This window comes from Nannizzia gypsea, genomic scaffold (genome assembly GCF_000150975.2).
Source record: "Nannizzia gypsea CBS 118893 supercont1.4 genomic scaffold, whole genome shotgun sequence".
Taxonomy (NCBI): Eukaryota; Fungi; Ascomycota; class Eurotiomycetes; order Onygenales; family Arthrodermataceae; genus Nannizzia; species Nannizzia gypsea.
This window is the reverse complement of record NW_003345198.1, coordinates 1,400,556-1,414,561: the sequence shown is the minus strand read 5'-3', so window position 1 is coordinate 1,414,561 and position 14,006 is coordinate 1,400,556. Positions and strand designations below refer to the sequence as shown.

At 48.0% G+C, this 14,006-nt stretch overlaps 6 protein-coding genes across 6 annotated transcripts; 3 read left to right on the top strand and 3 right to left on the bottom strand.

The window, feature by feature from the left end:
* Nucleotides 1-85: 85 nt before the first annotated feature.
* Nucleotides 86-756, bottom strand: MGYG_05202 (hypothetical protein; the record flags this gene model as incomplete). The annotated part of the gene is made up of 3 exons (XM_003172562.1): nucleotides 86-536; nucleotides 584-693; nucleotides 736-756. 3 exons carry the CDS (start codon nucleotides 754-756, stop codon nucleotides 86-88), a joined length of 582 nt encoding a protein of 193 aa, XP_003172610.1.
* Nucleotides 757-3,826: 3,070 nt separating this feature from the next.
* On the top strand, nucleotides 3,827-4,720 carry MGYG_05201 (transcription elongation factor S-II; the record flags this gene model as incomplete). The annotated part of the gene is made up of 1 exon (XM_003172561.1): nucleotides 3,827-4,720. One exon carries the CDS (start codon nucleotides 3,827-3,829, stop codon nucleotides 4,718-4,720), a length of 894 nt encoding a protein of 297 aa, XP_003172609.1.
* A 906-nt stretch (nucleotides 4,721-5,626) lies between these two features.
* On the top strand, nucleotides 5,627-6,559 carry MGYG_05200 (hypothetical protein; the record flags this gene model as incomplete). Its single annotated transcript, XM_003172560.1, has 2 exons — nucleotides 5,627-5,751; nucleotides 5,845-6,559. 2 exons carry the CDS (start codon nucleotides 5,627-5,629, stop codon nucleotides 6,557-6,559), a joined length of 840 nt encoding a protein of 279 aa, XP_003172608.1.
* A 302-nt stretch (nucleotides 6,560-6,861) lies between these two features.
* MGYG_05199 (hypothetical protein) lies at nucleotides 6,862-7,989 on the bottom strand (the record flags this gene model as incomplete). Its single annotated transcript, XM_003172559.1, has 2 exons — nucleotides 6,862-7,466; nucleotides 7,521-7,989. 2 exons carry the CDS (start codon nucleotides 7,987-7,989, stop codon nucleotides 6,862-6,864), a joined length of 1,074 nt encoding a protein of 357 aa, XP_003172607.1.
* Nucleotides 7,990-8,468: 479 nt separating this feature from the next.
* MGYG_05198 (exocyst complex component protein) lies at nucleotides 8,469-11,186 on the top strand (the record flags this gene model as incomplete). Its single annotated transcript, XM_003172558.1, has 2 exons — nucleotides 8,469-10,625; nucleotides 10,683-11,186. The coding sequence occupies 2 exons, from the start codon at nucleotides 8,469-8,471 to the stop codon at nucleotides 11,184-11,186; spliced, it is 2,661 nt and encodes an 886-aa protein (XP_003172606.1).
* A 220-nt stretch (nucleotides 11,187-11,406) lies between these two features.
* Nucleotides 11,407-12,653, bottom strand: MGYG_05197 (hypothetical protein; the record flags this gene model as incomplete). The annotated part of the gene is made up of 2 exons (XM_003172557.1): nucleotides 11,407-12,329; nucleotides 12,389-12,653. 2 exons carry the CDS (start codon nucleotides 12,651-12,653, stop codon nucleotides 11,407-11,409), a joined length of 1,188 nt encoding a protein of 395 aa, XP_003172605.1.
* Nucleotides 12,654-14,006: the final 1,353 nt, after the last annotated feature.

Genomic DNA, 14,006 nt, shown 5'->3' with positions numbered 1-14,006 from the left:
TTAGCTAGCAATCTTCCGTCTCTCCCCGCCCCATCAGCATGGCAGAAGGCTGCCTTCGGTTACGCTGGCGGTGTAGCTAGTACGCTCATTCATTGCCTATGTGCAATATGCAGGTCTCACCACGGCCCCATATCGGGTTCCAATCCACGTTTGCAAGCTCGTCCGATACCAATATCCACAGGTCAAGAACCATCTCTTCCATCAATCCAATAACACGAGGGCTCCAGGGACCAGGCGATGTCTCTATCTGTTTAATCAGGGCGGTGGTGCAGATTGATATCCCGCCCAACGCATCCAGCAAGCGAGGGTACGTAAGTGGCTCATGGGGTTCATCCATATCATAGTAGAAGATGCTGCGGAGATACTCTATCTCCTTGGCAACGTCCATTATCCGGTCGCTGGTGGTAGGATTTCGTGACGCCTCGTTTGCTCTAGATGAGAGATCTTCCTTGCCCAGCTCAAAGTGCATCGCTTCCACCTCGCGCCACGGGAAGTCTAGGAATCCTCCAATCTTCGTCCAGAATTTCTTCTTGTGTCTGTTTCTTATTTGTTAGAATGCGTAACGATTATCCTCGTAGGTAACGTATGGGTCTTGCCGTCGGTATTGCACTGCCAGCGCGTATTTGGCGTCCTCATCCCATCCGTCAACCACTGTGGATTCGTTTTCTCCTTCATCCTAGGTTTGAATGTTAACTGTGGAATAGGAGACATATAAACACAGGGAAAGATACTTACTGGAGTGAATCTGTCATTCATTCTGCGTCAATTTCTTCCTTATCGCTGCCGCATTCTTCGCTATCTTCGCTGTTTTGCTCACTTGGAGAGTATTCTGGAGCATCAAGTAGACCAACTGACACAACGGAAGCGTTGCACTGATCATCGTCTTCAGAGTAGTCCGCCATACCGGAGATATTGCTAGCCTAAGCAGTCGGCAGAGGATGTAATACATTTCAGATTAAGACTAGGGAAGAGAAATCGTTGAATAATCCAAGCAAACAGGCATATGCGCTTCTTCAAATGGTAGACACTTATAAACACGATGTGTAAAGCAGGGAGTATATATAGCCTTCATGATATAAACCCCTTTTTGTTGACAAACAAAAATTCTATATTGAGCTCAAAGGATGGAAGATATCATCCAGCGACCTTTATCAAAGGTAACAAAGATTATATCGGGCAATACCAACGCAGAAATGGAAAGCAAATGGTGTATTGACTGTTGATGGAAACCCATAGACATTGTAAGCAGCTAGAGCAGCATATTCCTCCTGTTTCTGCGGCCATACATAGATGTAGGTGGAAGAATAAGGAAGGTGGTAAGTATATAAAAGAAACATAAAGGAAACAGTTGCAATAGAATAATGAAACTGTTTCTTGTCTCTTCTAAGAGGAAGCTGCTTGCATGGTGCTATGTGTAGGTTATATCCTGCCCAACAAGCAAAATCCTGCCTGCAGGTTGGGGTCTTATACCAAGTTCTGTGCAATATATCCTCATGGAAGGCCTTTTGGTGTAGTCAGGTCACTCCGGGCCGGCCGGATAGCGCTTCACCACCTTCCGATTTTTTTTTTGCGTGCAGCAGGTTCGAGTCTGGCGCTGGGCTCCCTTTTTCCTCCTTTGTGACCACCATGAGAGGGGATATAAGGTAAGTTAGCTCTGTTATTTCTTCAAGAGGGGCAGGATGGCGTAGTCAGGTCACTCCAGCCCAGAGCTGGATAGCGCTCACCACCTAGCCCCTCACTTTTTTTGCCGTTGGTTCGAATACCAGCAAGGACCTCCTATTTCCCATTACCTTTGGCTCTTTCAACGCAGCTTTCGTAATGTTTCACGTGTCCTTCCTTGGTGAATGTGTGGTATAAGCAACGGTGGTTGTTTGCCTTGAGTTTCTTGGGTGTAGCTCAACTTCCTGTGTTTTGGCTGCACTGTGACTTTCCTTTTGAACCTCGCAAGTCGCCTCCCTTGCTCTTCCCTCTTTTCTCTTCTTTTTCGTCACTTCCTTTTCACGATTATCGCCACACACAACGCTCATGGTTGTAGCTGCCATCCTAGCCCTCAATATCATTATATAGATTTATGTATCTTGATAATAGGGGTATACGGGTATCAGTCATTAATTGTATTTAATTCAAAGTATCTATTATTCATACAGTGACTGTACATCGATAGATGCATTTGACCTAGCAATACCTACACTTTGATATGACCTGTTTATGTTGGTATACTGATATTGCCGAGACGCAATATTTGTGCTCGGGGTATTCGACTGGTATGGTCATAAGGTATACAACATTGTGGTAAGGGGCTTCCAGGCTCGATGCACTGTTGAAGGATATGCATGATCCAATTACTGGCCCAATGACGCGCGTATCGGGTCATTCATAGCGTTGTATCCATGGTAACCGACTGACTCGATATCTGGATCGGGAAAGCGCGTTCTTTCGGTGACAGCAACTTTAACACATGATATCATAACACTTGACGTAGCTAAGAAGGTATCTCCGAGCCATGCGGCTTCACAGCTTGACAGCAGGTATCACGGGTATCGATTTAAACTGTCGTTGATGTTGAGTCTGACGTTCTTGACGTTTCATTAGGGTTGCCAAGACATGGTCCTTCCCCAGCGCCAAGCCATCACCACAAAGCGTTTATAGAATACGAGGAGTGTTGGAGGACTGTTTCTCCTTGCCTGTCCCATGTTTCTGATGCATTTGAACATCAGTGTCGCTAAGGGTAGGCTCCTCCGACTAAAGGGCCACTTTTTATGATGGCTATCTACCTACACTTCGATGTAGAGTTCTCAGTTAAGTCGACTCTATGGCTTAGTAAGAGACGCAACTCCCCATATTTTTGATCGGGAGACGGAGAGATTGTCATGATAGTAGTAGTGTCAATGTTATTTCCTGAGCCAAGTAGAAAATTTCCGTTTTATAAACGGGCGAAATAACCAATATAGCCTGGATAGCCTGATATCATCCACTTCTAGGAAATGTGTCCGTGTTTATTGATTTTACTCATCATCATCTGTGTTACACAGCACTCCACATGAGATATCGACATTCCAGGTATAAACCTGTAAGAAAAGAAATATATTCACGGCCTTCTCGATGGTCATAGAAACTTCGAATCTAGTGACTGGAAGTTTGTTTGTCCACGAACCTGCCAATTAGGGTTTGTGGTCACAAGAGCAGCCAAGCCGCAAAACTTGATTATGTAATCCGATCACCTCTAACGGTGTTTTTCTGGAAAGTTGACCAGATTGATCGCATCCTCTGGTTATCACAACACTTTCGCAGCCACTCTCGATTCGCACGTCGCATCCCTCGATCTCGGTAGTCTCCAGAAGTCAGTGTTTGGATCCATTATACGGATACCTGCTATTAGTGGTGAGTTTGCTGTGATGAGCTTGGCTCCGTGCATGCGTGAGGCCTACCTGTCGCATTCCTCCTATCCCCCACCAGAGAGGCTGGTAGTGTAGCTCGCTATTGTGAGATACATCTATGTATCAGCTATGAGCTTGTTACTGCATTTAACTAGTAGTTTTAGCTCACTTTTGCATTGGCGCGCATGTGTATTGGTCTCTGCAGTTCAGGAGCAATACCTATTACCTCCACTTCATAAGGGGTACCAATTGGCTTATTTCTCTATTTGGAGCTCTTCATTATTAGTTTTCACCTCTCCTTACATATCCTTTATACTTATCAGGGCTTTCAGACTGACATCTCCTTAAAGATATATAGATCATAGCGTTTCTGCCTCTGCCCTACTTTATTCCCACGCTTTGCGAGCATTTGAACACAGTACTGGTGGTAGGAGGATCGGGATAACAACATGGATGCAAAAGAGATCGAGCTAAAGTCAAAGGCTTTGACCAAAGCTGCTGCTTCTGGAGAGTCGAGCGCCACGATAGTTTCACTGCTGAAGGAGCTCCAGAAAGGGATTCAGCCGACCGAGGATCTTTTGCGCTCAACGAAAATCGGCATCATCGTCAATAGGCTCAAACAGCATAAAGCTCCGGATGTTGCCCGGCTTGCCAGTGAGATAGTTTCAAAATGGCGTGCGGAGGTCAACAAGCAGAAGAAAACGGCGTCCCCTGTCGCAAGTGATTCCCCTAAGCCTTCTTCCAACGGCAACGGCACCCCGGCATCTGCTGCAAATGATAAGCCGCAAAGTTCAACTGTACATCCAGATAAGCGCAGTTGGAAAGCTGACCAGGTCAACACTGCGGTTACTGGTGTCAAGGCACGCGACAGTTGTCTCGGTCTGATGTACGATGGTCTTTGCCTTGGTTCTACAGAGCCCTCTCGAACGGTATTGCAAAAGGCAACGGAAGTGGAAGCTGCAGCATTCAAAGCCTTCGGACCCGAGACCAAAGAAGCATACCGCACGAAAATTCGGAGCTTATACCAGAATCTGAAGAATAAATCGAACCTCAGCCTTAGGACTCGCGTTCTTACGAACGAAATCGCACCTGACCGGTTCGTTAACATGACGCACGACGAGCTTAAATCCGACGAGCGAAGAGAGGAAGATCTCAAGATTCAAAAGGAGAATATGGACAAGGCCATGGTTGGACAGCCCGAGCGAAGCATCAGTAAGAGCTTACAGTGCGGCAAATGCGGCCAGAGAAAAGTCACATACACCGAAGCGCAGACACGCGCTGCTGACGAACCGATGACACTCTTCTGCACATGTCTTGCTTGTGGAAAGTCATGGCGTCAATAAACACGGGAGGCCCGATGCTCTCATTCCCTTCTTAAAACTGTCTTAGCACTTGGTATGTCCTTTTATTCCCCGGAGCTGTTGGAGGGGGTTGGAAGGCGCCGGCGTTTTACTTCCTCGGGCAAGAATGCTGCTTTTTGTCTCTCCTTTTTCCGTTCTTCTTGAAATGCGTGGCGTCCACAAGTGCATTTTTACTTTGTCACCTTTGACTACGAAGTACGGGCCTCTAGAAGGCTATTCGTTATTGGTCTGGTGCTTTTGGTAGGCTGTGCCAGTCTTATCAGTCTTATCGGAAGGATTGCATTTGCTCGGCCAGATGTTCCACCAGACTCCTTCTGGTCCTTATTATTTGTGTTTTCAGATGTATACTGATTATTAAAACAAATTATTATTAGCCTATTATTTTTATTCCATTCATTTGTCTTATGTCAATTCTCTTTTTTTTTATATTTCAAAGGGTTACAACTGAACCAGTGATAACTAGCAGGAGCTACCAATGAAAGCCGCTGTAATATGACAACTACCTTGATGGAATTTCAGAGCTATTATAGTAAAGTTCAACTATATAAGATTCTAGGGCATATGTATTTACGTACTGATAGGATAGTATAGAAATAGAAGAATGGTGCATTGATAGGCAATGGGAGGCTTTGTGGTCGATGAAAAGCAAAAAAGATGGAGCTCTTCAAATATATAAATAGCCTGGCTGTCCGGACAACAACCACTGCTATTACCAGACCAGAGACCAGAGACAGAACGTCCTGGGCATGGCTAATAACTAATTAATGGCTTACATATATTCCTGTTTGTTAGCGGCATGACCATATACTGTTCCCTTATGCCTTTTCTTTAACTCTCACTCTCTGCTTTTTGTTCTCCCTCACTGCTCAAACACCAACGTCCACCCCCATGCCGGGGGCAATCAACTGGGAGCCACCAGCTTCACAGGCTAGCTCGCATATCATGGGCATGATGATGCTGAAAAAGAGGAAGAGGGATGCAGAGTCCGGACAGGAAAGCAGCTCGGCGTTATCGTAAGTCTGTCTGAACACGCAGGGGGAAAGAGAGGCTCTCACAAACTCTGCAGCTTTGGCAGATCAAATAACTAACGGTCAGAATGACTTTAGGCCTTCGATACATGCGTCTTCAGGCCCTCACGCAAGGGTAGAATCCTCTACTATAAGTCCTGTATGCTCTCGGACGAACCTGGGCTTATCTCCATCCAAACCGCGAATCAAGCCCTTGATATCAACCTTGAAGAAAAGACGACTGGATCCGAAGACCACACCCTCTCAGCCTCCACAGCCTTTTCTACTGTACCCTCGAACATCACAGGCAGGGGGGAACCTACAACATGTTCGAAACAATACACACTCCTTTGCTACAACTGCTACAGCTGCTACGTCAGACGATTATATTATGAAGAATGCAGGCGATGCACCTAGACATGCTCATGGATACCACATATCAGACGACGAACTCGATAGATCAATACCAGAGATTCGTCGACAGACCGGTTCTGCACCGAACAGGGCAGCTACAGGCGATAAACAGACCCTTGCTCCATGCCACATTTGCCACCGACGCCCTACGACACGGACAGCGCTGGACGCCTACGCAGATTGCGAAATATGCCATAGGAGAGCATGTTTCGTCTGTTTAAGAGAATGTGAGGACGTTTACTGCCGAGAACGAGGAATGAATATGGACAGGGAGTACTGCGGAAGGGATGAACGGGGAGAATATCCTGGTCGGAGGATATGCTCGTCCTGTGCTGTGGAAGGCATCCTTGAGACCGGAGAAGAAGTCGTTCGTTGTCTTATTTGCGTTGAGCATGGATAGAGGATAGATGATCGGTGTTTCTATCCCCTTGATATCTGGAGTTCTGGTTCTTTTTTCTATTTCTGGGTGCTTTCACTGCATACTGCTATCCTGGGTCGGCTGTTTCCTAGAAGACGTCAAGTCAAATGTTCCCAATTCAGATGCAATGCTTTCTAGCGGAGATTAATTGGTTAGAAAGAATGTATTTGTTATAAATAATGTCCAAGCCCGTATTATAAATATAACGCCCATAGGTTTTTAGGTAGTAACATCAACGCCTCTAAGGTGGAAGGTATGGTGAAGTAGGGGGAAAAAGCGATATTCTATCGTCCGAATCTCATTTCGGCTCTGGCATACTTCCACAGTCCCTTAATGAATCTTTGATACTCTACAGCCTCCACCTCGCCGGCAATGCCAGTGGTGTGGTCTCCCGTGCAGAATATCTCTGACAACCGAATTTGCCAAGGTGGGTAACCATCCAGCTTAACATAAGGCCCAAAGATAAGGATCAGGTCGGGCTCAGCCTTGATTAATGGAGTTGGCAAGCTTCCGGACGGAGACTCGGTGCCGTTGGTCTCATGGCCAGGTTCCTGGGGCGAGGGGGCAGGAATGGTCATCATCTCAGCAAGCTCTGCATCAATCAGCTTGATACCGATATCCTGCGGCGAGACCTTGCCATGCTGTGCCATCTCGGCCAGGGTTTTTGTGAGATCAACCAGGGTTTCCCTTCCATCTGTGCTCGAGAGGAGAAGGACGGTTATGTTTTCGATGTTCGACTTTGCTGCTTGGGGGACGAGTTTCGGAGCGTAGAGCGGGTGGTGGGGTGCAAATAAGCCTAACGAAGGCTGATGGGAAGGCGGTCCGTAATAAGTGTCGAGTTTGCTGGTGATGATCCTGTGTAGAGCTGGAATATGCGATTTCAAGATACCTACACAGCGTCAGTATATCTTTCTTCACTCTTGGTAATCTGTTTGGCCCGAACCTGTCTTCTCGTAGATGCTCAACGCAGGAATACCAGCACACGAACTCCAGGCCGTCAGCTCAGCAACCTCATCCATGAGCGTCTCCAGAGCATCTTCATCCCTTCTAAGTGTCAGCACCACGCTGAGATGCTCTGGTAGCCTGTCCAACCCCCGGACGTCTTTGCGGATCAGCTCAGGCGTCCGATGGTGATAATATAAAATCGCGAGCACTCGATCCACGACTGCATAATAGCTCTGGCGTATCCGCGAGTAGATGCTGAAGACGATGTGTATGAGGAAATATAGGAGATAGTAGAGCTTCGACTTTAGAAACCGCCGGACGGGCTTCGAGCTGCCCTTGCGGCCTCTGACAGAGGACTTGCGGACGCGCGGCGGCATCAGGAACGGCTTCACGGCGGCTTCGCGCTCTGCAGCCGGAAGACTCTCGAGCTGCCTTCGAAGGCCCGGGGCATCTTTCACGTACGGCATGGCTGGCTGGTTTGTCTGATTCAAGGTGCGGGCTGTAAAGAACGACTGGCGGGCGAGCAGCTGTAGTGGATGCTGGTATCGAGTATTATATTATTAAATAGGCATGAGACCGCATCCTAGGTGGTATATATCAACTGCGTCCGCACTCGACAGCTGTGTCAAAAGGTCTAATAAAAAAGGGGAGTAAATAAATAATAATATGTTGATCTTTAAGACTCTGACGTAGCTGTGCGTGGCTAAGTGACAGCTTGCGAAGTTGAGTGTGGCTAGTAACACCCAAAGCCAGGCAAATATCTACAACACCTCAGGGGACATCGCCATCACCAGTACATGCAATACATTAATATCTACTGCCTTACGACGGGGGACATGACGGACTGTCGATGCTGATATGTGATATATGAGAGCATCTACCGCAGCTTTATGAGTCTTCGCCGTCCGTCCTCGCCATCTCTCCATGTCTGGACTCGATCGCAAACATGCCGGACCAGAACTACCAGTCTGATATGCGCAGGTCGATATTCAACAAGGGCCCAGACTTCACCTTAGAGACCTTCTCGAGCCGAGACTTTATCGTCAAGGACTTCATCGAGTCCCTGTCTGACGCTGCCATCCAGCGCCGCTCCGGTGGCATCGGCAACCAGCCCTTCGACCCCAAACCCCTGATCCGCGCCTTCGAACATGCGCAGCGCCGCCTGACGGAACTCTCAGGAGACCTCGAGCAGCGCGAGAACGAGCTGTCTGCAGCTGTCCGGAAGGCTGAAGCTCAGCACACGCAGAATGCAAGCAACCTGGGCTGGAAGCTGAACCAGGCTATCGAGTCCTTTCAGAAGTTGGACACCTCCCTGAACGGACCCCGTCGACCTTCTACACGAGATGGGCCAGGTGGGAATGGCAATGTGGCCGTTGAGACGGGGAAGAAGCTGGAAGAGCTAGACCGGCAGAGACGCAAGGCTCTTGATGCGCATTTCCTTATTGGATGCTGGGACGAAGTGAGCAACCGCGGCGAGCTCACGATGCTCGAGAACCTGCGACGGTCAGGCAACGCAGAAGGAAAAGTACGGTCTGCGCGCATTGCCAGACAGCTGCTGCGAATAAGCCAGAGACTGGACCCGTTAAGCTGGAGTGAAAGCAATGGAAGCACAGATACCATACCACCCAGCCCTGATGACCACTCAGGGACGAACGGGACCACGCCCAGAAGGAGAAATACGCGGGAGATCATTGAGAAATTCTCAGAGACGCTGGAGAAGGACCTGCTGAAGCAGTTTGATCACTTCTACCGAAAGGCGAACTTCGAAGGCATGAAGGATTGCGCCAGTGTCCTACATGATTTCAACGGGGGAGCCTCCGTTATTGCTCGCTTTGTCAACCAGCATCAATTCTTCATCGATCGCAGCCAGCTCATATCAGAAGAAGTCAGCGGAGACTCGGAGGCCTGGGAACAGCTCGCTGATCCTGATGCTCTGTCTCCTGGAGTAGAGCCCAGCCTGCAGTCGCTGGTCGACGAAGTCCAGGTTGTTCTACAGGACGAATCGTCTATCATCAAGCGAGCTTTTCCTTACTATGAACAGGTATTATGCAAGTTCCTGCAGCGAGTATTCCAGCAGTCGATACAGCAACGTTTGGAACTGGTTTTGGATAAGGCCAGCTCGGTTTCGTCTCTGGCATTTTTGAGAACACTACAGTCAGCTCGCAGCTATATAAGTGCCCTTGTTGACGACCTGAAGGCACATGGATTGACTGAACATCCTGACACAATATCCTCACAAACAGCTATCTTCCTTGACCAGCAGTTGGAAGAACTGTTCATTCCTTATCTCATGGGCACATCATACATCGAGAGGGAGAAGAACAACCTGGAAGAACTCTATACATCTCTCATGTTCAAATTCGCAACCTTCCACTCCCGGCGGAAGAAAACGCCAACCACTTTCATGTCCTCTCTCGCAAAATCCGGAAGTGAGCTGCTGGCTTCCGCAAGAGATGCATATATGAACAGCCTGGACACCTCTGATTTCACTCCTACACAGCGCAAAATGCTTCTACGAGTTGCCGGTCTCAAGGAAAACGGTGAAATGCAAAAACAAAACGAGATTGAACTCACAGAAGAAGACGGCCAGCTAAGTGTGGCATTTGCCAAACGTATGCTTCGATGGCTGGCTGAGGGAGTGGGCAGAAGCCTAGAACTCAGCGTGAGCAGCGAGACACCCAAGGATGTATCTACGCTCCTGAACATGCTCCTCTCCAGAATGGGCGAGGGATACATAGAAATGGCCCTTGACGCTTCTTTAGAGTCAGCTCATGCACAGGAATCTGGTAAAGCTGAGCCGGATTTCAACTACTTAACTACCCTAAGGACGGCTATAAGTGTGACATATTTGATGATGACTTGTATCAACGCCGTGCTTGTCCCACTGGCCGCCTCCAATATAACAATAAAACGAGACATGGAGAAGAAGACCAACCTTATAATGCATCGCATTGAGGAGAAGATCAATTCCATTGAACAAAAGACTGTCGATGTGACTCTTGCATGGGTTGCACGAGTCCTTTCCGGCCAGAAGAAGAACGACTTCCGGCCCAAGGAGGGCGTAGCAGATGAGACTGGATGGCTAGAGATGCTACAGACACCGGTATGTTTCTTCCTTTGGTACACCTGCTTACTACAGCTTATTCTAACTTGAATCTAGACATGTGCATCTATCTCTGGTTTCCTGACTCGCCTCCACAATATCACACTTACATCATTGCCGTCCAGCGGCTCCAATGTCCGCGTATTTCTCACTGAGATTGCGCTAGGGACCAGGGCATTACTCCTGGAACATTTCAAGAAGTTCCCCGTCAACGCTCCTGGTGGCCTCATGGTTACCAAAGACATGACCAGATACACAGAGTTGTTACGGTCATGGAACATAGACGAATCCGTAAAGAGTGTCGGCGGAGTACTTGATGTCCTGCTTGAAGTTGGCAGTCTCTTCGTTATCGGCCCACAAGCACTCAAAGAGCGTGTAAGAGCTGGAACAGCCGGAGGAGGTAGCGGTACTTCATCAGGAGGAGGCAGTGGCGGGACAACGAGCGGAAGTCAGAGCAAAAAATCTAATGCTAGTTTGAGTGTACAGGAAGTACGGGCTTATGTCCTTCGTCGTGAGGATTCAGGAAGTGCAGCAATGCAGGGAGTCTTTAATGCATTTTGATTTAATAGGGTAAGGTAATGATTTTGGGGGGAGCGCGAGAGTTACTCTCAAACACGCTTATAGAGTGATGTTTACGTCGGCAATGTCTAATCTCATATAGGAATACACAAAATTTTCACGTTTATGCCAGTTTTTTTCAGCCATATCTCTCATTTAACTGCCTGTTAACCTGTAGTAGTGGAGTTTGTTGCTAGTCTTATACAAGAAAAAGGGGAATACCTCAACCTCTCTTCACTCCGCCAACGTTACAGATGCTATCCCAGGAGACGTTTTGCAGCCCCTTTGGAAGAGAAAGACCCTCTACCGTCCAACTGGCAACGAGTATCTCAAAAATCCAAGCTAAAAGCGCTTTCCCCCAATGCGAATTTCTCCCCCATATCGCCGTCTCAATAACGGTTCCAATCCCATTCAACAGGAAGAAAGCAATGATACGCAAGATACCATCCAAGGGCAGAACAGGAGCAAGGCTGTATGCATGGAACAGCCCCATTAACGAGAAGGAAGCAATAATTCCAATCCCCTTTGCAAAGGATTCAGGAACACCGTATTTGGCAGGCAAATGTCTTCGTAGAGGATCGTAAGCGAGGGACCGACAAGGACTAGCAAAAGCAGTGTGCCATGTTTCACTCCAGAAGGAAGCGAGTGATGAAGCGGTATATAGCGGCCCAAAGAGGGGAGGACTAGTCTTGTAGCGGAGAAGAAGCTGTAGTGATTCCCAGATGACGTAGATGGAAAGTAGAATCTGCACGGCTTGGACAGTCGGATTGGACAGCGGAAAGACAAGCTGGGTAGTTAGGAAGAAAGCTGCGTGTAATACTAGATCGAATGCCTCGGAGAATCTATGAGGAGTCCTGCGTTTCGGGGTCTGCTGCGAGGCTACTCTCTTGCCAACTGTAGTGAAGACTTGTTTGCCGCCCTTCGTGTCTCGTTTGTGGTAGTAGACGTACTCTGCCGTAGTGTCTGCTTCGAGCTGAGCTGGAGCAGGGGCAGTACCGAGATAGTTGGGTGTAAATGATTCATATCTCAGTTCTGTGAAGAGAAGCAAGGCAATGATGCTGTCTGATGGTGGATTCGGATCTGTATATTTAGGAGGGGATTTCCTCCGAGCATAGAAGTCCAATGCCTTCATGGTGCCAATTGCAACTGTGGCAATCATTAGTATCATGTTTGTAGTCATCTGCGATAGCCAGTTAACTACTCACCTGCGAATAGTTGCAAGCTTCGAGCAACGGAGCATTCCAACACAACCAAAGTTCCATTGGCAGCGAATGCACAGATGGCCATCCAGTCCAGCATCACAAATACGCCCATCTTCTTCTTTACCAACGCGTAGAGTGCCAGGTATAGCAATGCAGCTGGTATCATCAACGACACGAGTCCCTTTTTGATATCAGAACCGGCTTCTGACAGGACTCGCTGAGCGGCTGGCGAGACCCGCGGCATAGCAATCAAGCACTGAGGTATCATTCTGGGCTCCTTCTGAGCTTCTTTGAACCCCCCTTCCTGTCTCCCTCCAACGCGAAGTCTTGAAGTTGGTCTTTCGTGTCCTTTGCGGCAATATCAACGATGCCAGTAGTAGATCAAGCAAGTCCTCTTAAAACCACCACGCTCAACCGATAGCTTTCAACAGGAGCAAGCATGTAACCAGGAAGAGGATGTAAAAATGTGAGAATGAATATATTCAGGTATAGGACAGATGTTGCTTTTTCTTTTTCTTTCCGTGTGATTCTAGTACATCGGCGTTTGAAGGCGCATCGCATAAAGGTGGAAGACAGAGGCATCTAAGCAGCCAGATAGAGGATGTCCTGCAGCTATAGCTATCTCTAGTTATAGAACAAGCAAAGCCTGCAGCCTATGCATTAATAGGTGGCCTGGAGATATATATATATATTAGCAGCAACCAGAAGAACTGATGCTTGTTTGGCTACCAGGTAAATTGACGTAAGGATGATCTGCAGGTGGTTGTTCTATAGCAAAGGATCTAGGTTGATAACCATGGTCACCTTGTTATATATAACTAATCATTAGCCACATTATCCCTTAAGACTGTCCATTAAGGTCCTTATAAAGTGGATAAAAATGATAGACAAAGACACCTGGTTCATACTAAACTGCTTGCCCTTGATATTTAAATGGGTGAAAGAGTGTAAAACAGTGTCCGTAGCTACCACTGGCTGGCGCTGCAGGGGGCCCGAGTCTTCAGGCGACGCTCGTACGTCTCCTGCATCCCGTTGCCCGGATAGCCCGGAGACGGCGCTGGGCCCCTTCTTCAGCCGTCTTACGCTGCAGTGCCGGCTGTTCCCTGACCCTGTCTGGAGCTTCTCTCGCACCGGCCGTGTAACAAGCAACGGGTTTCTAGAATGCTGGCTGGTCCAATCCTCGGCCTGCAGGATCAGCGCTGCATGCAGCTAACCACCTAGGTAGCCAGGAGGGAAGCCTTAACTATAGCTACAGGCTCGAGTGAAAGATCTACAGGTTCGTGGAAAAGAATCGTCATTAATTTTTGTAGCTTTGTATTCAATTGATGTGCCTCAAGCCAGGACGCTGTTCATACTTAAAAAATGACCGGCGGTGCTGAACAAAAGAACGCTCTCTAGTCTATCCTCTCAAGTTCTCCTGGTGGCTATAGCCCAGTAGCAGCGAGTTTGTTTGCCAGTTCGTCGACGGTGCTGTCCACTTTCTTGGGCGACCCTTCTCGTTTTCAGTCAGTCCGGCCGGCTTTGATAAATAGGTCGGCCGTCCTATCTAAACTCTTTCAAAAAGGACCTCATCATAAAAAAAAATTCCTCTTACTCGGGCATCGATCTTCCTCACAAGATG